The 20762-nt window shown below is 57.1% G+C and overlaps 1 protein-coding gene across 1 annotated transcript in view; it reads right to left on the bottom strand.

The window, feature by feature from the left end:
• The window catches only part of AGBL1 (AGBL carboxypeptidase 1), a 636726-nt gene that overhangs the window by 571010 nt on the left and 44954 nt on the right, over nt 1–20762 (bottom strand). The window contains exons 2-5 of the mRNA XM_070053460.1: nt 18399–18462; nt 15231–15377; nt 11317–11448; nt 8127–8220 (exon numbers count right to left, since the gene is read on the bottom strand). Coding sequence (XP_069909561.1) covers nt 8127–8220; nt 11317–11448; nt 15231–15377; nt 18399–18462 — 437 coding nt within the window. The remainder of the gene's footprint in view (nt 1–8126; nt 8221–11316; nt 11449–15230; nt 15378–18398; nt 18463–20762) is intronic.

The following is a 20762-nucleotide window of genomic DNA, read 5'->3' on the forward strand; positions in this document are numbered from 1 at the left end:
TGGCGTAGTGGGTCAAGCCACCACCTACAGTGCCAGCATCCCACATGGGTGCCGATTGGAGGCCCAGGTGCTCCACTTCTGAGCCAGCTTCCTGCTAACGCACCTGAGAAAGCAGAAGATGGCCCATGTGCCTGGGCCCCTGCCACCCACAGGGAGCTCCTGGATGGAGCTCCAGGCGCCTGGCGTCAGCCTGGCCCAGCTGTGCAGCCATTTGGGGAATGAGCCAGAAGATGGAAGGTCTCTTTCTCTCTGTCTCCCTGCTTCTCTCTGTTACTCTTTCAAATAAATATTTTTAAGATATATTTATTTATTTATTTATTTGAAAGAGTGACACAGAGAGAGATGGAGAGGCAGAGAGAGAGGTCTTCAATCTGATGGTTCATTCCCCAGATGGCCACAACGGCTGTAGCTGCGCCCATCTGAAGCCAAGAGCCAGGAGCTTCCTCTGGGTCTCCCATGTGAGTCTCCCAAGTCCTTGGGCCATCTTCTACTGCTTTCCCAGGCCATAGCAGAGAGCTGGATTGGAAGAGGAGCAGCCGGGTCTCAAACCGGCGCCCATGTGGGATGCTGGAGTTTCAGGCCAGGGCATTAACCAGCTGCGCCACAGTGCTGGCCCCATAAATAATTTTTAGAGAAAAAAAAGATGAAGGGGGATAGGTGAGAGGCATCATCGGACCTTCCAGCCTTAGGTGCCGTGGTTGAAGATCTGTGTCTGGGCCTTATCCAGAGAGCTCACTGGCTTCTTAAGGAAATGAGCAGGATTTAAACCCATAAACCTCATTGCCAAGGTTGAATTCATGCAGGAAACGATTCATCCACCCTCGGTGACAGGCGTGGGTCAGGTTGCAAATGCAGGGATCGCCGTGTCAGGAAGCTGAGCCCAGGGCGCAGCCCACCCAGCACCAGGTTCTGGGACGCTGGCGCAGGTTTTTGTTCCTGTTCCAAGGGACTTGAGGCCCCACACTCTGGAGCACACAGCTTCTCAGGCCAGGCCATGAACTCCTGCTCTGAGAGCACGGATCCGCCCAGGTTGCTGGAATCACAAGTCCTCAGTGGTGGGGGCTGGCAGGGAGGAGTTCAGACGCTATTTTGAGAAACAGAAAAGCCTGTTTCTTATAACGTGGACCCCACTGTCTCAAGGACAGAGTAGTTGAGTCACTGGAGCCTTCTAGCCCTGGCTGAATCCACTCACCTGTCAGCCACTGCCATTAAATAAAGAGGAACAGCAGGGCGGCTGGAGACGGCCCAGCCAGCTTGGCCTTGGGAAAAAGACGGTGGCTTGGACAGAGGGAGAGGAGGAGCAGGATATTTTTTCCAGCTCATAAATTGAAGATGAAATCACCACAAAGAGCTGCCAACGAAGCAGTGCCCAGGAATCCTGCACTCGGGCAGGGCTCGGGTGCCAGCGCAACCCCGGCATATGGGTCCTTGAAGGGAGACCATCACCCAGCATGGCTCCAAGCCGAGGGGGACCATCACCCAGCACGCTCCAAGCCCAGGGGAGACCATCACCCAGCACGGCTCCAAGCCCAGGGGAGACCATCACCCAGCACGGCTCCAAGCCCAGGAGAGACCATCACCCAGCACTGCTCCAAACTGAGGGGAGACCATCACCCAGCACGGCTCCAAGCCCAGGGGAGACCATCACCCAGCACGGCTCCAAACTGAGGGGAGACCATCACCCAGCACGGCTCCAAGCCCAGGGGAGATCATCACCCAGCACGGCTCCAAGCCCAGGGGAGACCGTCACCCAGCACGCTCCAAGCCCAGGGGAGATCATCACCCAGCACGGCTCCAAGCCCAGGGGAGACCATCACCCAGCACGGCTCCAAACTGAGGGGAGACCGTCACCCAGCACGGCTCCAAGCCCAGGGGAGACCATCACCCAGCACGGCTCCAAGCCCAGGGGAGACCATCACCCAGCACGCTCCAAGCCCAGGGAGACCATCACCCAGCACGGCTCCAAGCCCAGGGGAGACCATCACCCAGCACGGCTCCAAGCCCAGGGGAGACCATCACCCAGCACGCTCCAAGCCCAGGGGAGACCATCACCCAGCACGGCTCCAAACTGAGGGGAGACCGTCACCCAGCACGGCTCCAAGCCCAGGGGAGACCATCACCCAGCACGCTCCAAGCCCAGGGGAGACCATCACCCAGCACGGCTCCAAACTGAGGGGAGACCGTCACCCAGCACGGCTCCAAGCCCAGGGGAGACCGTCACCCAGCACGGCTCCAAGCCCAGGGGAGACCGTCACCCAGCACGCTCCAAGCCCAGGGGAGACCATCACCCAGCACGGCTCCAAGCCCAGGGGAGACCGTCACCCAGCACGGCTCCAAGCCCGGGGGAGATCATCACCCAGCACGGCTCCAAGCCCAGGGGAGACCGTCACCCAGCACGGCTGCAAGCCCAGGGCAGACCGTCACCCAGCACGGCTCCAAGCCCAGGGGAGACCGTCACCCAGCACGACTCCAAGCCCAGGGGAGACCTTCACCCAGCACGCTCCAAGCCCAGGGGAGACCATCACCCAGCACGGCTCCAAGCCCGGGGGAGACCATCACCCAGCACGGCTGCAAGCCGAGGGGGACCATCACCCAGCACGGCTCCAAGCCCAGGGGAGACCATCACCCAACACAGCTCCAAGCCCAGGGGAGACCATCACCCAGCACGGCTGCAAGCCCAGGGGAGACCATCACCCAGCACGGCTCCAAGCCCAGGGGAGACCATCACCCAGCACGGCTGCAAGCCGAGGGGGACCATCACCCAGCACGGCTCCAAGCCCAGGGGAGACCGTCACCCAACACAGCTCCAAGCCCAGGGGAGACCATCACCCAGCACGGCTGCAAGCCCAGGGGAGACCATCACCCAGCACGGCTCCAAGCCCAGGGGAGACCATCACCCAGCACGGCTGCAAGCCGAGGGGGACCATCACCCAGCATGCTCCAAGCCCAGGGGAGACCATCACCCAGCACGGCTCCAAGCCCAGGGGAGACCTTCACCCAGCATGCTCCAAGCCCAGGGGAGACCTTCACCCAGCACGGCTCCAAGCCCAGGGGAGACCATCACCCAGCACGGCTCCAAGCCCAGGGAGACCATCACCCAGCACGGCTCCAAGCCCAGGGGAGACCGTCACCCAGCACGGCTGCAAGCTGAGGGGAGATGGTGCTGAGGATCCTGCTTGTGAGGCTGCCCAAGGCCGAGCAGGCCCGGACGCTCCTGTCACCATGCTGCCCACAGCACACAGCGGCCACCCCCAGGGACCCCTGCACGCCATCCTTGCTGACCCTAAGGGATGGGGACACCAAGGGGTCGCATCGGCCTGAGCGAGGCACTTCCTGTTCTTGGGAAACCCCGGGGAGAGTGGAGGCAATGAGTGAAGGGGCCGCCTCGCGGGCGTCCCAGGCCCACGTCCTCGGAGTGCCAGGCGTCCCGGGCCCACGTCCTCGGAGTGCCAGGCAATGGCCCGAGGGCACCCAGGCTCAGGACTCAGCCTGCGCTGGGAAGGCCTGGCCCGTCTCAGTCCACCCTGCCGTTTACAAGGCCAGGCAAGCAGGCAGAGCTGAAGTCCTTTGGGAGACGCCGGTCACAAGCCCTGATGACGGGGGCCGAGGGAATGTGGCTGTGCCTGGGGCGAGGGCACGGCAGGCCCTCCTGGAATAGGGAGGGGGGTGCCCCTCGCAGAGTGCTGGGACAGCAGCGAACACAGCTCTTCTAAGGTCACAGGGTGAGTCAGTCGCAGACAAGTCATCTGTCTTTGGCTCGATAAATTTTCCTACTTAATGAGTTTGGACAGCTTCAGATAGCTTTTGTGCCGATAAACAAGCTTGCCCGTGGAGGAACAGGCTAGCAAGGGGGAGTACACCCTGGCCCAGCGGCAGCCCTCCCCCCGTTTCTATAAAAAGCACCCCAGGAACTCCGAGGTCCCAGCAGCCCAGACTAATGGGCCCAACTCCCCCCGCCAGGGAAGGCAAAGTCTCCACGCCGACACTGCCTCTCCTGGCCCCTCGAGCCCAGATCTTTCCTCTCTGCCCAGCTCTGTGGCTTCCCCCAGAAAACTCCAAATAAGAAACTGGCTCCGGCCCTCCCTCTCCCCGTAGTCAGGCAAACCCAGCTCCCTGGCAGCTCATCCTCCTGCAGTGACCTCAGAGGGCCCCTCAGCCCCGTGCCCCGGGGCCCTGGGTGGTCCTGACACCAGAACGCCACGTGCAGGGCAACCTGGGCCCAGGGAGTGACAGCCCAGAGGCCCATCTGGTACAACTGGTTTACTGATTGCCTTGCAGGGAATTCACCAAAAATACCTTGTGCAAGTGTTTCTTTAGAATGTAGGGAACAGCCCACTCAGGCTACACACTGGGCTGGGCCCCGTGGGGAACGCAAGCTGCCCACCCCCGGGGACTGCAGGGTTGCGAGAGGAGAGGAGCCCCCCGGGCCAGCCCTGCGAGCAGGTGGAATTGTACACACAGCAATTTAAAGAGCACAAAGAAAGACCCGGCGGTGCCCGGAGCAGAGACGGCCCCTTCCGACCTGTGAGAGGCAGCAGGCGGGTCCACCGAGCTGAGGGCTGGGTGGGACTCCGCTGTCTGACGGGCAGCAAGGCCAGGGGAAGAGGAAGGCCAGGCCAGGGCCAGGCTCACGCGGCCACACTCAGAGGAGGAGAGGAGGAATGAGAGCCCAGGCTGCAGAGGAGACAACATTGGAGAAGATGGAGCAGAGGACTGCAGGAGGAGCCCAAGGCTGGCGCACGGCCCTGACTGCGGGCAGTCCCGAGAAGCAGGGGCAGGGGCAGGCACGCGTGGGTGATGGTGGCAGTGCACCAGCACAGGGGCCGGCTGGCGGAGGAGGAGGACTGGCAGAGCCGCCTCCCCTGGTGTGAGGCTGGCCCGCGGCCACTGAGGGCTATGACCTTGCCCTCCGCGCCCCCTCTCCCTGGTGGTACACGGTTTGAGATTCCACCATAAATCTCATCCTGAGAACGAGCTGGAGATGGGGCCTCGCCGGGGACAGCTGCACATCTAATTTTAGAGCCCCGCTGGAGAACTGGGCAGGCTTTATCCCCACAGGAGGGGGAAGCACAGGGGGCAGCACCAGGCGTCCACTCCCTCAGAGGCATCCAGGGAGAACTCCTGGGCTGGCCAGCATTCGCAGGACACTCTGTAGGGCTTCCAGTGGCCGCCGGAGGGATAACCTACCCTTCCTGGAGGACCCCTGCCTGCCCGTAGGCTCCGGCATCCAAGTGGGTTGAGCAGGGCCCACTTAGATGCGCTGCAGTTCTCTCTGCAGGAGAGAAGAGGGGCAGAAAGCTCCCATCTCTGTGTCTGCTGCATCCAGTCCCTGCCACCTGCCTGGTCCCCCGGGGCAGCCAGGGGTCCCACCACCTTGAATTACCAACAAGCTCCAGTGTGACTGCACAGCCAAGCTCACAGAGCTCTCGCCCACGATTCCGTCATGTCCACAGCAAGACCTGGTCCTCCTTGGTCTTCACAATTCACAAAACGTAAAGTCCAGGTAAGAGAAGCTGGGCGGCCCAGAGCTGCCCAGGGGTCAGCCAGACTGGCTACGGCGCACGCTCCCCAGGTCAGGCCCCAGTTCTCAACGTGGTGCTGGGAGGCAGCGGCAAGGTGGGAAACAAGGTAGCTGGGGGAAGAATCCGAAAGCAGAGGCTATAGATCGGCAGACTTGGAGGGAAGAGAGGAAGCAGAGGAGAAAGACTCCCTCTCATTAAGCAAACTGCTCCATGGGTGTGAGCCATTTAGACAGTAAAAGGGATGTAAGCAAACTTCAGCAGCTGCGAGTGTCTTCCATATGGTGGATGTAGGAGCGAGCTGCGGAACAGGTTGAGTGAGACTCCCGCCGTGGCTCAGGGCTGCAGCTCACTTACCAGCCCGCGATCACATCCCAGCTCGCGCCCTGAACCCCCAGCATGTGACTGCACCTCTCGGGTTTGAACATGTCCTCCTGTGAAGATGGGCACAGTAACAGCACGTGCCGTGCAGAGGAGACGACGAGCACCAGTAAGATAAAGCACATCAGAGCCCGCACGAGCCGGGCCCCTAAGCAACACCCTGGCTCAGAGCCCGGCACGGGGAGGGCCCCTGTCCAGCACTGTGGCGATGGCCCATCGTGAGTCGGGAGGGGAAGCCCTTCTCTAGAGGTTTGGGTCTAATTTGCCCTTTGAATAAAGAAGGGAAATCGTCTTGGCCAAACTAATAGAGCAGACCAGAGATGCAGACACACGCCTCGAGTCCCTGGAAGGGTCTTGGGCTACTGAGAACACCCACCCCGTTCCTCCCCAGTTACTTTCGCGTGTTCCGGTGGCACCAGCACGAGACCCGCAGCTTCAGACCTGACTCCCTTCGCAGGAAGCAGACAGCAGTGGAGAAAGCGACTGGTGCGTGTGTCTGAGGACAGGGCTTCTGGGCTCTGCTGCTGTATCCCCAAAACTGCCCCACCAGGGAAGACAACAGAGCTCTGAGGACCCCGAAGGCAGGGGCCCGGTGCCTTGACACCCAGGGTCAGCCAGGAAGGGCTTCCTGGTGAAGCTTGGCAGGCATCAGGGCCCCGGGGGACAAAGAGGAGCCTGAGACACCCCGTCGGGGCCAGCAGACACCCCACGACTCGGCACATGGTCAGGGGAGGCCACCAGACGTCTCTGAGCTCTGGAGCAGCAGGGTGATGCCAGCCTCGGGGCAGAAGGAGCCCTGTGCACGGGCAGAGAGAGCTGCCAGCCTGGGGCCAAGGCCATGCTGGGGCTTAGGTGCCAGCACACACACAATGACGACGAGACACACGCGACACGTGAGACACATCCACGCCTCGTCCCCGAGTGGACACGACTCAGGACAAGCTGTGCTACACCTCTGCGTGACCTCCCCGCTGTGCCCCCCAGGAAGAGGGGAGAGGGCTCAGAACACCCAGTGGACCGAGTCGCTAATCCGATTTAGATCTCTGATAAGACGTTGAGTGATGGTTTCTGTTCTCTTGAATAAATAGAAGTTTCAACGAACAATGACAGAAAAATGAAGCTTTTTGTCCCTGAGTTTGCAACACTGAAGGGCTCCACTCCTACAGGAAGGTCCCCGGGCAGGGCTTGGCATGGTCCCACTTTGCAATGAACCTGCACTCTGCAGGAAAGTTTTCCGAAAAACGAGATCCGTGGATCGCTGAACCCCAGGAAGGGTGCTCTCCAAAAACAACTCACCCCCACAGCTGGGGAGCAGGGCGCACTGCGTAGCCCCCCGGGGGCCTCAAGACGCCTGAGCTTATTCCAGGCCGTGAGAGCTCGTACTGCAAAGAAACCATCCGAGTCTCCCAAGCACAGGACTCCCAGTGTATCTGGTGAGGGATGCTTTCTATTTCACTGCAGAAAGCTGCAGGTGAGAATGGATGATAATGGCATGACTGTGATGACCCGAGAGGAAAATAATCAGGCGGAACATGAGCCTGGGCGGGATGCTGGGATCAGAGACCGCACAGCCGGGCACGGCAGTGCCACTTATCAAATGACCCCATACATCTTGGGAAGTGGCTGCATTTCTTTTAATATTCTTTCAAGGTCCTTGCTGAGTCACTCCCTTAAATGATGGCTCCTAATGGCTCTGAGCATCCCAAAAGCCCCCCGTGCAGCCACCTCCCTCTGTAACCTGCGATTCGCCCCACCCCAGCACGCAGAGCAGAGCGCAGACCTCTCCCGTCCCAGCCAGGCAAAGACCAGCGTGCGAGCCGGCAGCCCGGCCCCCGATCCAAGGTGGGCTGGCCCATTCTGAGAGACCCTCTCAGTTCCAGACTCTTTCCAGGACAACACCCATCCACGGTAGACTTTCTGTGAGTAAAAGGGTCGATCTGAAGGCTCCAGACCAAGAGAAAACGTAGCATGGGGGCGTGGGTGGCAATGCTCGGAACGCCGATCTCAACTCGGCCGTCCCGGCACCGTGACGGGGATGAGGCCCGCGCGGCAGCTCAGCCTCCTCATCTGACGAAGGCAGTGACCGCCACTCAGGGTCAGCGTGAGCTTTTCAGGAAATGACTCAGGGGGAGGAGGGGCACCGGTCCACATCTCCAGGGGGGAATCGTGGCTACACGGGACCCCGCTGCGGCCGAGCGGACGGAGGGCCCCGCAGGTGCGCCATACCTGATGGTCCGCGAGTGCCTGTGGGTGTAAGGAGGGATGACCTTGAGAAGCAGCTCCATGGCTCCGTTGATGCCCAGCATGGCCCCCGTGGTCACTGAGAAGGACAGAAGCACAGTTGTCACGGGAAGACGGGTGATGGCTCCGCTCAGCTTGGGGCCTCTCCAGAGGTCAGGGGATTATTGTGCGAAAAGTCGCTTTAGAAGCCTGAAAGCGTAGCCCAATAAACAAGAGTCTCCCTTTCTTCTCCACTGTGGCCCCAGCTTCCCTACGATTGTGCCTGGACCTCCCTCAGTGGAGACAGCGACTTGCTTGTGTGTCCACTAGAAGGCCAAAGAGAGTCAGCTCTCCTGTCATGGCCAAGCAGCCTGGCGACAGAAATTCATTCTATTTTAGCCCAGCTGGATGCCTATAAAAGACACAGCCACAGATCGGAGTGGTGGAGATAAACTCGAAGGGGTATCTGGTCAGCAGTTGAGACACTCTTGTTTCCAAGGATGCCCCCGCCTCTGCAAGTCTTCGATATCCCACTCCACTCAGGCAGCCTCAGGAAGCGCTCTGGTCATGTCGGAACCACGAGAGGCATCCGCAGGACCCTGCGTGGAGCCCGTGTCGCTGGGGAGAAGGAAGCAAGCTGACCTTCGTGGGTGGAACCCTCTTCTCCCGCCTGCACTGCACTGGGGCTAGCAACGCCTGTGCTCGTGGCAGCCTTGCTCCAGGAAAAGTAGCTGGGAACAAGGAGACCGTGGAGCAGCAGAGGGAGAAACACCAGCGGCTGGGGAGAGGCGGCTACACGGAAACCCGGAGGCTTCAATGTGGTTCCCCGGTGGGATCTCGGTGTCGCCGACCACAGGGACGAGGCTGTCCCGGCTGTTCAGAGACAGCTGTTCTGGGACACCCCTGCCCCAGTGCCCCTCCTGAGGAAGCACAGGCCTAGCTGACCACGTCAGAACTGGGGGATCTGGCATCCTAGTCCTGCCCATCGGTCCTCCGCTCTGACCGCTGCTCTCATGGTCCCTGCTTCTAGACCGGGAAAGCAAACTCCCGGAAACCGAGAAGTCATGGTACTGAGTCCGGCTGTGGAGGGGATGGCTGTGCTAACACAGAGACTCTGGACCCGGACCTGGAAAAGGGTGACCAACACAGCCCTCACGGAGGCCAGCCTCGCTGGGTGCCTGAGAGTGGCTGGGTGTCCATGAGCTCTGGAAACATCCCCAGCGGTCATCTGAGAGCCCACTGGCTGCTCTGCACCCATCCTAGTCCCAGGTGACTCCTTCTCGAGACGGGAGCTGACTGGGAAGCTTCCGGAACTTTCCACAGTGCCTAATGGAGACATCAACCTATGGCTTCCTGAACTCTGCCTGTCGCTCATCAGACTGGCACTGCTGGAGAGTAGTGGTGTGACTTTTAAAGATATCTTAGCGAACAGTCAGTTGGTATAGTAAATGTAGGCTTAGAGTCTGAGCTGGAGGGCCACCCCCTCACACCCAGGCAGATCCCAGGCTTGCTCAGAGCTCCAGCCAGAGGGGTTTTCTAGGTCTCCACTGCCACCCCATATTATGGAGAGGACAAGTTTTTCTTCAGGAAACCGTGAGACATTACAAGTCCCGTGCTGCTGGCGGACTCCCCGTGGGGAGCACCCCGACTCCGCGCTAATGCAGGGTATCCTTGGTGCAGCGCCAGGTGCCTCTTCCTCTCTCAGGATGCGAATTGGCAGACCCGTTGAGTGTCTCCCAAGTGCTCTGCTTTCTGGCCAGTGTGCCTGGGACATGGGAGAGGGAGCGCCATTGGAGAACACACGGCCTAGAATCTATCCCATTTTTCCCAGAAAGCCTCTCTCTCTCTATGGGCCCTCCACGCTCGTTAGTAGAATTCTCTAATGAAAATCGGGTTATTTTTGTAGTTCTCAGAACAACTGGGGAGAAGCCACCTACTTACTCCCCCTATTTGTACTCTTCTTGCTATTTCAAAAGACAACGGGGAAGGAATAGAGAGGGGAACGCGGCATGTGACAAGCACACCTGTGGCCATTGGCTCACGCCCTGTGCCAAGTCTGTGGGCTCTGTCATGAGCTACATCCCCCAAACCCAGAGTGAAGCCCCGATCCCGGTACCTAAAGAAGTGATTGAGTTCAGTTAGACTGAGCCCTGATCTCTTCTGACTTCTGCGCTTACAAGGAGAAAATTGTGCAGAGAGAAAAGCCCAGGGACACACAGGAGAAGACGCCACAGAGACGCCAAGGCGGACCCCGAAGAACCGACCCTGCTAGCACTTTGCTCCAGGACTCCCAGCCCCCGGAGCGGCAAGGAAGGGACTTTCTGTGGCCCGACCACCAGGCTGGGTTTTGACACCGCGGCCTGAGCTGGCCAGTGGTGATAATTATTGCCTCTATAATTTTACAGAGGAAACTCGGGTCAGTCGGGTCAGGTGCCCACGTTCCATGACTCATAAGAAACAGGATCCATGAGACTCAGGTCTTCCCGGCACTAAGCCCATGTTCTTTCCCCTAAAGGGTGTTTTACGTCTAAATAATCGTCACTTCTATCCCACGAGAAGTGAGCTCAGGAAGGAGAAATGAAAGTCTGTGTTCACTACACATGCGAGAGGAGGTCCAGTACTGAGATTATTAATTAAAATGTCTCCACACAGAGAATTAGCTTGAGTCTTGGAGCCAGACACTCAGCCCTCACGACCTTTTACCTGCACGTAGTGAAGCCGTTGTTCACTCTTCTAAGTTGTGTTTTCCCCTTAACTGTAAAATCGTGAGTGCACATACAGGATTGTGAGGGCAACTAGAAACCAGCCAACCAGGATGGCAACGGCACGGGCACCTCATGCTGTGGAGCAGGGGCCGTCACCTGCAGGGCTCCAGAGAGGCCCACGCGATCAACACCTCCAACAAACGTGGGAAAGGACAGTCATACACGCGTGCTTCAGGCGTGTGGCAGGGACAGAGATGTGGCACACGGACGCTGCCCGAGTGCAAGGGCCTCCTCCCACCACAGGTACTCTGCCTTGCAGCACGAACAGAGGGCCTGGCGTGCTCCCAGGGAAGTCGCCCTCCAGAAACAAGCCCGAGAGCTCTGCTGGCCGAGCAGGACACGGGCAAGCGAGCTCTCACCTCCACAGCCTGCGCCTGTGCTGGGACCACACGCCCACCCCCCCCTTCCAGAAGGCTCTGCCGAGCACTCACCACGGGCGGCAAACACGCGCAGTGCCCAGAGACAGTGCAGGAGGCGCTGGCTGTGGGACAGGCTTTTCCTGGCCAGAATCAGCGTCACGTCAAGTGCTTCCAGTTCCAGTGCCTTCTGCCCAATTGTTTTGTCTAGGAAAACAAATAAATCTCCCTTAGTTGCATTCGTATCGATTCTACAGTTGCACAAGGCATGGGGAAGGGGAGGGGAGGGTGACGGAGTGAGGGGCAGGCGCTCACCAAGGAGCTTTCACACCCAGTAAAAAAAAGAAAAGCTGCAAACTCCGTCCCCTTCATAACCGGGCAAATCATAACCTGGGCTGCACAGACCACAGCGAGGCTCAAGGACTTCTCCCTCTGCACGCCCGCCCCTCCCCCACCTGCCTGCGCCAGGAACCTGGACTTCCAACCTCAAACTGGAACCCAGGTCCTCCTAGGTAGCTTGTCTCGTGGATTGTGTCAGTGACAAAAACGGTGCATAGTGGCACTGCGGTGATGTGGGAAAACGTCTCTTTTCAAATACATGCCTAAAAATAGGATCTAAGAGCAAAAGTCCTCTGTAATTCTCCTGAAAATGCTTCAAATAAAAAGAAACGAGTGAGGGAAACACGTCAAAGCAGCAGTAAGAGTTGTAGTCTAGGTAGATGGGAGGTCGTCTTTCTAGGTGGTGGAGAACTTTCATAATGAAAAGCAAAAATGAAAAGAAAAATTTGCCCTGAAATACCTCTAAATCATCGCTCCAAATAACTTGACCTCCAGTGTTGCAGGTACACCCTTTTTTTTTTTTTTCAAGATTTATTTACTTATTTGAAAGTCAGAGCCTCAGAGAGAGACAGGGAGAGAGAGAGATTTTCCATTCACTCCCCAGATGGCCACCGCAGCCGGGACTGCCCAGGCCACAGCCAGAAGCCAGGAAATTCTTCCAGGTCTGCCGGGAGGGTGCAGGGGCCCAGTCACTGGCACCACCTTCTACTGCTTCTCCAGGCCGTTAGCAGGGAGGCAGATTGGAAGTGGAGCAGCCGGGACTCGAACCAGCACCCATATGGGATGCCAGAGCCACAGGCGGTGGATTTATCCTCTAGACCACAGCACCAGCCCCCGTCATTATTTTTAACAGCCAGAAATAAATATTAAGAAACAAGAAAAAAAAAACTTGCTGTTCTGTGTTCCCTCCTCCTGCTTTGATGGCAGGTGAGTGTGCTGCCAGTCACATCTGCCGTGCCCTTTCCGAAACAGGAGGCCTGAGTCACCGCGCTGGCCTTGGCAGGGACACGCAGATACACTGCAGGTGGAAATGAGTCACAGCACACGGGATCCCAAGTGGCTCCCGACGGACACCAGCAAGGAGACTGTGACCCCGCCCTCCTGACCCGGCCCCTCTGTTGGAAAAGAAACAGCAGGGCTGGCGTGCAGCACAGCAGTTAAGACCCCGCGTGAGACGCCACACCCTACACGCAAGAGCACACGCAAGGGCCTGCGTTCACGTCCCAGCTGACGTCACCCTGGGAGGCTCAAGTCGTAGGGTCCCTGCCACCCCTGGGGGAGACCTGGATTGAATTCCTGAGACCTGGCTTCTGCTCTGGCTGCTGTGGGCATTTGGGTCATAAACCAGCAGATGGAATATCCACCTTTCTGTGTGTCTGTCTGCCTTCCAAAGCAACATGGATAAATACATAGAAATAAGTAGACAATAAGTCTCCAGCCCACCCCACTCAGGAGCAGCCCACGCCATTTGTGCTGCGTTCAGGTCACCCCATGGCTACTTGGGTGGTAAGGTCAAGGTCTTGGTGGTAGAAAAGAAGATGACATCACCACCGTGCGAGGTACCCAGCATCACAGTAGTACAGGACACGCGATGTTACAGTGGTGATGCCAAGGCAGTAGCCTGGAGGCCACAGTCTTGCTGTCTCTCCCGTCTCCTTCTCTCGGGTGGCTTGCGTGACCTTGTTGCCAGGCCCTGGCCCGCTCTCCACGCCTGTGACTTGCAGAACTTCGCCTCATCCTCACAGAGACTCCAGAGCAAGGCCGCTGCCGGCAGGTGATGCATGGGGCGTGATGGCTCACAAAGGCTGAGCACCTGCTCCACAGGCCATCAGCTCACGCACATCAGGGCCAGACTGGCTGCCCAACTTGACTGCGATTCCCTGCAGGCGCTTGGCCTCTTCCTGGGGTTCTGCTGACTCACTCTTTGCTGACTTCCTCTTGTTCTTCACATTTCAGCCGATGTCACCTCTCCCTGCCCATGCGTGTCAAGGTAGCGTCACTATTCGTCTTCCTTACACACCCACCGTGGTCTGCTCCCAGCCAGCTATCACCTGTGGACGAGGCAGCCTTGTCCTTGGAATGACGCCCTGTGAGAGCAAGCCGCTTGACTTTATTGCTCCTCTGGGTGTTCCAGGGACCCAGAAGAGTGCCTGGTCCTGGGAGACACATAGCAAGCACCGAATGAGTTTACTGCTCTTGTCTGGGACGTGTCCACACTGGTGCTGGCCGGCAGCAGGTTCTCAGGTATTATCCATGGATGACGGAATGGACACAAAGTAGAGACCCCAGGCCCTCGGCTGCAGCTGCTAGCACTGGACATCAAAAGTCCAACTCTCAGGCCGGCACTGTGGTGCAGTGGATTAAGGCCTTTCCTGAAGTGCCTGCATCCCATATGGGCGCCGGTTCAAGACCCAGCTGCTCCACTTCTGATCCAGCTCTCTGCTATGGCCTGAGAAAGCAGTAGAGGATGGCCCAAGTCCTTGGGCCCCTGCACCCACATGGGAGACCTTGAGGAAGCTCCTGGCTCCTGGCTTCAGATTGGTGCAGCTCCAGTCGTTGCAGCCAACTGGGGAGTGAACCAGCAGATGGAAGACCGCCCCCCCCCCCATCTCTCTGCCTCTCCTTCTCTCTCTGTGTAGCTCTTTCAAATAAATAAGTCTTTTTTTAAAAAAAGTCCACTTCTCAGAGAGATCCCACTGCTCGGTTGTGACTCACATAATCCCAACTCCTGTGATGACTTCGACGAACCTCGAGTGCCGGATTTACAAACCCCACGTCAGGAAGGCCTAGGCCTGAGGGGAGGTGCTCAAGGGGCCCCGTGGGGAAGGAATGAACACGAGTGTCAGTGGGGGCTCCGGGCTCCCGTCCTCCCTCCACCTGGGGAAGCTCCACTCTCCTGCGTCCCTGAAATTCACGGCCACCCAGCACCTCAGAGCACTGTGCTATATTGGGAAAGGGTTTTTGAGGTCACAGAGATTAAAGCAGGGCGACACTAACCACTGCTGCCCTACGCCAGGAGGAGAGGGCACACAGAGACACAGAGGAGCAGGTCACAGGAAGGTGGAGGCAGAGATGGGCGAGCTGAGTGTGCAAGCCAGTGAATGCCAAGGCCTGCCGGGAGCCGCCGGGAGCCCCGAGGGGCCTGGGACAGGTTCTCCTGCAGAGCGACCAGGAGGGAACAACCCTGCCTGGGACAGGTTCTCCTGCAGAGCGACCAGGAGGGAGCAACCCTGCCAACACTGGGCTTTGGACTCTCGGCCTCCAGAACTGACAGGTGTGGGCTTCTTGGGTGCTGAGCCGCCGGCTTGGGGAAACGTGCTAGGCAGCTCTGGGAAGCAAACCTCGCTCACGGACTCCCACGTGCAGGCAGCAGCGCTCCGCCTGTTCGTTGCATGGTCACCAGCTGCATTTGGGGTACCTCCCGTGCCTCCCACCGGGGGACCAAGATAGCCTGTGCCTGCCCCTCCACCCTCAGCACCAGACTTTGGATTATCTGACATTCAAGTCAAAAAGTGACCTCCAATTCCGGGAGGGTCCTCCCCACCGAGGTGTGTGGGACCCCCCTGCGCTCCCCCTGGATCCCCACGGCTCTTGGGCTAACATCTCCAGAAGTGCCCTCCGGCCATCTGTGGCTCCTGGGCTGTGGGTACCTCTCAGGCCGACTCTGGCCAGCAGCCGGAAGAGAGGCAGGAGGACTTCGTAGTCGGGGGGGTCGGTCCTCGCCGTGTCCACCAGGGTCCGCAGAAGGGCTTCACTGCCACCCTTGCTGATCAGGTAGTGGATCCTGCGGTCTGTGCCTAGGGGGAGGGGAGGGGAGATCAGCACAGGGGTCACTGTGACTTTGCCGGGAGCAGAAGGCACACTACGGCTAAGGGCAGAGCGAGCGTTCACTTGTTTCATCCCAGAGACGGAACTGTGCAGCTCCTGAAGCAACCTGTGTGCAGAGCTGCAGGGAAAAGTGTGTGAAACAGGGAAACACGGGTACGTAAGGTCCTCGCTGGACTCCTGCAGAGGCTGTGACAAATGGAGCCTGGGATCCACTTCCTGAGGACTGCCGAGTCTCCATGTGCTGTGTGTGTGTGTGTGTGTGTGTGTGTGTGTGTGTGAGTAACTAAGCATGCAGCCTTAAACATTTCGTCATATTAACAGAAGAGGGGTTTTCATTATTCCCTGCACTACATGTTTGAATAGTCTGAAACAGGGATTTGGATGAAGACATTATCTTATGATAATGATTTCCCAACACTGCCTTCAGTTACTGATGGAAAGAAAACATGGAAACCACTGGGGCAGTCCCCTAAGAGACAGGCGTCCTGTGTAGGGAACTTTGAGGAGCACCTGGAGCTGGGATGAAGTGTTGGTCTCTCTGCTGAAGAACTACTTTGTTGAACTCCTTACTTAACACAGAGTTAATCATATGTGTACAGTTAATTAAAAATAGATCACAGTAAAAAATAACAGTGGGGATAAGAGAGAGGAAGAAGTTTGTAACTGTAAAGCTGTATAGTTCTGCATACATTCCTACAGACTTACTTCAATTTAAAAACTTATTATAAGACTCCAAATTCCATTAAGCTTGGTGGTAAAAATGCCATTTTAATTGTTAAAGTGATCATATTAAGTGTTAAAGTGAACAACATATAGATAGGATTGAGTGTTAAAGTGACCATATACATAGGCTCAAGTGCCTGGTAATAATAATGGAATTAAAAAGGAGAGAATGTCCCAACATGGGAAACAGTCCACACAGCAGACTCATAGAATGACAATCACTTTAAGTAACACTCTGACCTCAGATTCATCCCTTAAGATTTCCTAATCTGGCTGAAAAGCCCATGAGAGCATTTCAGGCATGGAAAGCCAAGATACTGTGCAAAAAAATGTTCTACATGAAGGATCTCTGTGAGACCCAGTGGAAAGAAGGAATCATCAAAGGAGGTACTTTTCTCTAAAGGGAGGAGAGGGCCAGTGCCGCGGCTCAATAGGCTAATCCTCCACATTGCGGTGCCGGCACACCAGGTTCTAGTCCCGGTCGGGGAGCCGGATTCTGTCCTGGTTGCCCCTCTTCCAGGCCAGCTCTCTGCTGTGGCCCGGGAGTGCAGTGGAGGATGGCCCAAGTGCTTGGGCCCTGCACCCCATGGGAGACCAGGATAGGTACCTGGCTCCTACCACCGGATCAGCGCGGTGCGCTGGCCGCAGCACGCTGGCCGCGGTGGCCATTGGAGGGTGAACCAACAGCAAAGGAAGACCTTTCTCTCTGCCTCTCTCTCTCACTGTCCACTCTGCCTGTCAAAAAAAAAAATAATAAAGGGACGAGAGAACTTCCACTTTGCATATGGTCTTGCCCAAATACTGACAGAGATTGTGGATTCAAAATGCTTCCATGGTCTTGGCAGCTCATGTCAAGAGCCCCGGGTGGTCACTGATGTCATACATAAGAGTGTTAATTGTTAAATTCACAAGAGGAGTCACTGTGCACTAACTGCCCATGGAGGACCTCTGCCCTTAGTGAGTTGTATTATGAGAATTAACTATAAAACTTGTTCTCAAACAGTTTTGTGTGTGTGTGTGAGAGAGAGAGAGAGAGAGAGAGAGAGAGCAAATTGTTGAAATCTTCACTTAGTATGGAGTTGGTCTTCTGTGTACAAAGTTAACTGAAAATGAATCTTAATGGAAAATGGGACTGGCAAGGCAAGAGGGAGGAGGAGGGGTAGGAGTGTGAGAGGGAGGGTGGGTATGGAGGGAAGAATCACTATATTCCTAAAGTTGTACTTATGAAATTTGTATTCCTATAAAAGAAAAGAACAGTCTGGAACAGGGGCCTCGCCACCTTGTCTGAGGACAAGTTCCAAAGCTTGGAGCAGGCCCTTGCTGATCTCTGCAGAGGGAATGCTTGGCCCAACCCAGGGGCCCCACAGCGGGAGATGGCAGGCAACGTAGGTTTTCCTTAGGGAAGGCAGGCAGCCCCACCCGCATCACAGGGAGAACACAAGAGGTCCTCTGGACAGACGAGTCAGAACCATCCCAAAGCACTGGTGGCTTCTCCCACACAGGGGACGCCCCCAGCGGGCTGCATGGAGGGAGCCAGCCTAGCACAGCACACCAGCAGGAAGACGCCTGTGGTGGGACCCTCGACCGAATCTGTGCCCAAGCTTCAGCCAGGTGTTCCCTTTGGTATTGCCTGTTGGCTGTTAATGGTTTTTCCTGTAGCAACAGAGCCACCTCCGTGGAATTGTACATGGATTGTAGCAGATTCCGGAACCTGGGTGGGCTCGGAGCTCCTGGAGCTGTGCTCGGCTGACTCCGCTGACTCTGATGTGGGCAACTCTCAGCTGAGCTCTGCAAACCAGAAGCCTCACGGCACTCCCGGTCCAGCTCCTGCCTCGTATCCCTGTGTCCACTGGACACGTGTAAGGGATTCCAAGGCCTGGATCTCTCCTTGGAACTAGGGATGGAAGGAGGGGGAGGTGAGGGTCAAACCACTGAGGGGTAGCTTTTCCCAGGGGGTCAGAGGTGGACACAGCCTCCAAGGACCCTGGCCTCATAGATAGGAAACTAAAGCACCCACCCAGAGTTCAGTGTCCACCCATGCTTTGGTCCCCCCAGGGAGACAAGACTGAAGGTCCCAGATTCAGAAATTCCCATGTTAGAGGTTTTATTAACTCAAACAGGAAAAGTGCTGGCGACTCTGTCTCTCATAGGAAGCTTGAACAGGGCAAGCCCCAGGCCACCCAGACACCTGCACAGACCGCAGCCACATGGCCCACTCACATGCCTCCCCCAGTCACGAGATGAAGGGCGGGGCATGGCCTACTCACCGACAGAGAGCAGATCTGCCAGGACCCTCAGGATGGTCAGCACGGACTCCCTGTCGCAGGAGCTCTGCAGAGAGAACGCAGGCAGTGTCCTGAGAAGTAACCCAGGGACGCATGGTGGGCAGGGCGCCTTCCGTGAGAGCGTGCTAGAGAGGGCGGGCGAGGGGGGCCACTGACGGCGTTGGGGTGGGCACCCAGCCTTCGTCGCCAGGGCTCGCCCTTGTAATGGCATCAGCAGCAAGAGTGAAGGACTTTGCCCCAGTGTCTGACATGGGAGCAGGCCCCTGGGGGCTGGGGAGGAGCCGGCTGTGGGCAGGGAAGGGGAGAAACAGAAACGCCCAGTGTTCTAGGCAAAGGCTTCCCCAGCAGGCAGCCTCGCTTTCCTGGGAGGCACCGAGTTCAGACCGAATCGTTGCTGTAGCGCTGCAGGGTGTGGTACAGGACGTGCCCCTCTCTGAGAGGCAGAAGGGGACACGGAGCTCAAGGGAAGAAGGACTGCTGGGTCCCCAGGGGCGTCCACACAGCAGAGGCCACTCCAGGCTCCCAGAAATCAGGCTGCGGCCTTTGCCTTGTAAGACCGGCTTTGCCTCATCGGCCCATCAGTGGGACTCACGCCCTCCTCTGCTCCGTGGACCTGTCACTCCCCATCATACTTGGGATACGTAGGTTTCCGAATTTCTCGTGGTCTTGTCTCACATATGTCCCAGCATCATCATTCAACATCCTCGCCCTAAATAAATGTGCTAGAAACAAGGAGCGTCAGTCTCCCACCCAGGCCACGCCGTTTCCCACTCGGCAGCTTTGACCTTCTACTTCCTCTGCCCACAGCACGCAGTGCCAGCTCAGCCTTCAACTGAGATTCCCCACAGCGTGGTGTGGGGCCCCTGCTCTCCGCAGGGCACTCACCGTGTGGTATGGGAACCAACTGCCATCTTGCTCCTGCTCCTCACTAGAGATTAAAATCTTTAGAGGAGGACCAAGTCTTGTGTCTTATTCTTGGCGGCTGACCATGGGGTACACAGGAAATATCTGATGAGCAGACGCAAACCCAACCAAACACAGCTCCAGGGGAGCCGTGCAGACCAGCACCACGAGCAGGACACAGTGGGGCCCAGGCTGCCTCAGCCCTGGCCTTATACCCTCCTCCAGGGAGTCCTCCATCAGACCCAGATGGGGCCACGTCTCAGCACAGAATTGAAGGGGGTGCCACACACATACATAACCATAGGTCACACCTTAATGCTGTATTTTTACAGATCAAAAGTGATGCCAAAAAATCCTGCTAGACAAAAAATCAAAGTTGAACTCTTGGACTCCTGGGTGGGATGAGCTGTCTGAGGACCCTGACACTTGACGCTCACCTGGGGAACCACCCCGGCTCCATCTCCACTGGGCACTGGGGCCTGACAAGGGCACTCTCAGCCTTGGCTTTGCTGATGCCCCCTTCACCGTCACACTGAGTGTCAGTGGAAGGTGCCGTTCTCCGAATCCCTCCAGCAGTGCCACAGACCCCTGCCCACAGGGCTGGTGCCTTCCCCACCTTAGGACCAAGCCAATCGGTCACTCTGGGGATGTTGAAGGACCCCAGCCCGAAACGGCTCCCAGAAGAAAGCAGAGTCCCAGCATGGTCTCCCTGAGTGTGTGCGGCTGGACGGACGCCGGCACACCTGCCTTCCTGTGAAGAGCGGGGAGAAAGGCCCTTGTGAGGCTGTGTGCTGTGACCTTTAGAAAGCATTAATGAGGAGAGAGGAAGTGGGAGATGAGAGAGAGAGAGGAAAGAGCAAAACTAACAGGGTGGAAGCTGGAAACGAGAAAAAGATACAGTGAAGAACGAGAAGTATCAACCAACATCCCTGACGAACAGAGGCGCAAAATCCCTCCCCAAATACTAGCCCAACAAACACAACAACACGTCCAAAAGGCATCCACCAGGCCAAGTGGGACTTATCCCAGGGGTGCAGGGATGGTGGAACATTTACAAGTCAGCAACATGACACATCACATTAACAACCTGAATAATAAAACCCTGTGATTATCTCCAAGGATGCAGAGAAAGCATTGGGTAAAATACAGCATCCTTTCATGATAAAAATCCTTAAGCAAATTGGGCATAGAAAGGACAGTTCTCAACACAATCCAGGCAACATATGACAAACCCACGGCCAGGATCGTATCGAATAGGGAAAAGCCGAAAGCACTTGCACTGAGATCCAGAACCAGACGAGGACGTCCACTGTCACCGTTACTATTCAACACAGTTCTAGACATTTTAGCAGAGCCATTAGGCAAGAAATGAAATCAAAGGGATACAAATTGGAAAGGAGGACGTCAAATTCTCCCTGTTTGCCAATGACAGGATTCTGTATA

The sequence above is a fragment of the Oryctolagus cuniculus genome, chromosome 12 (genome assembly GCF_964237555.1).
Source record: "Oryctolagus cuniculus chromosome 12, mOryCun1.1, whole genome shotgun sequence".
Lineage (NCBI taxonomy): Eukaryota > Metazoa > Chordata > Mammalia > Lagomorpha > Leporidae > Oryctolagus > Oryctolagus cuniculus.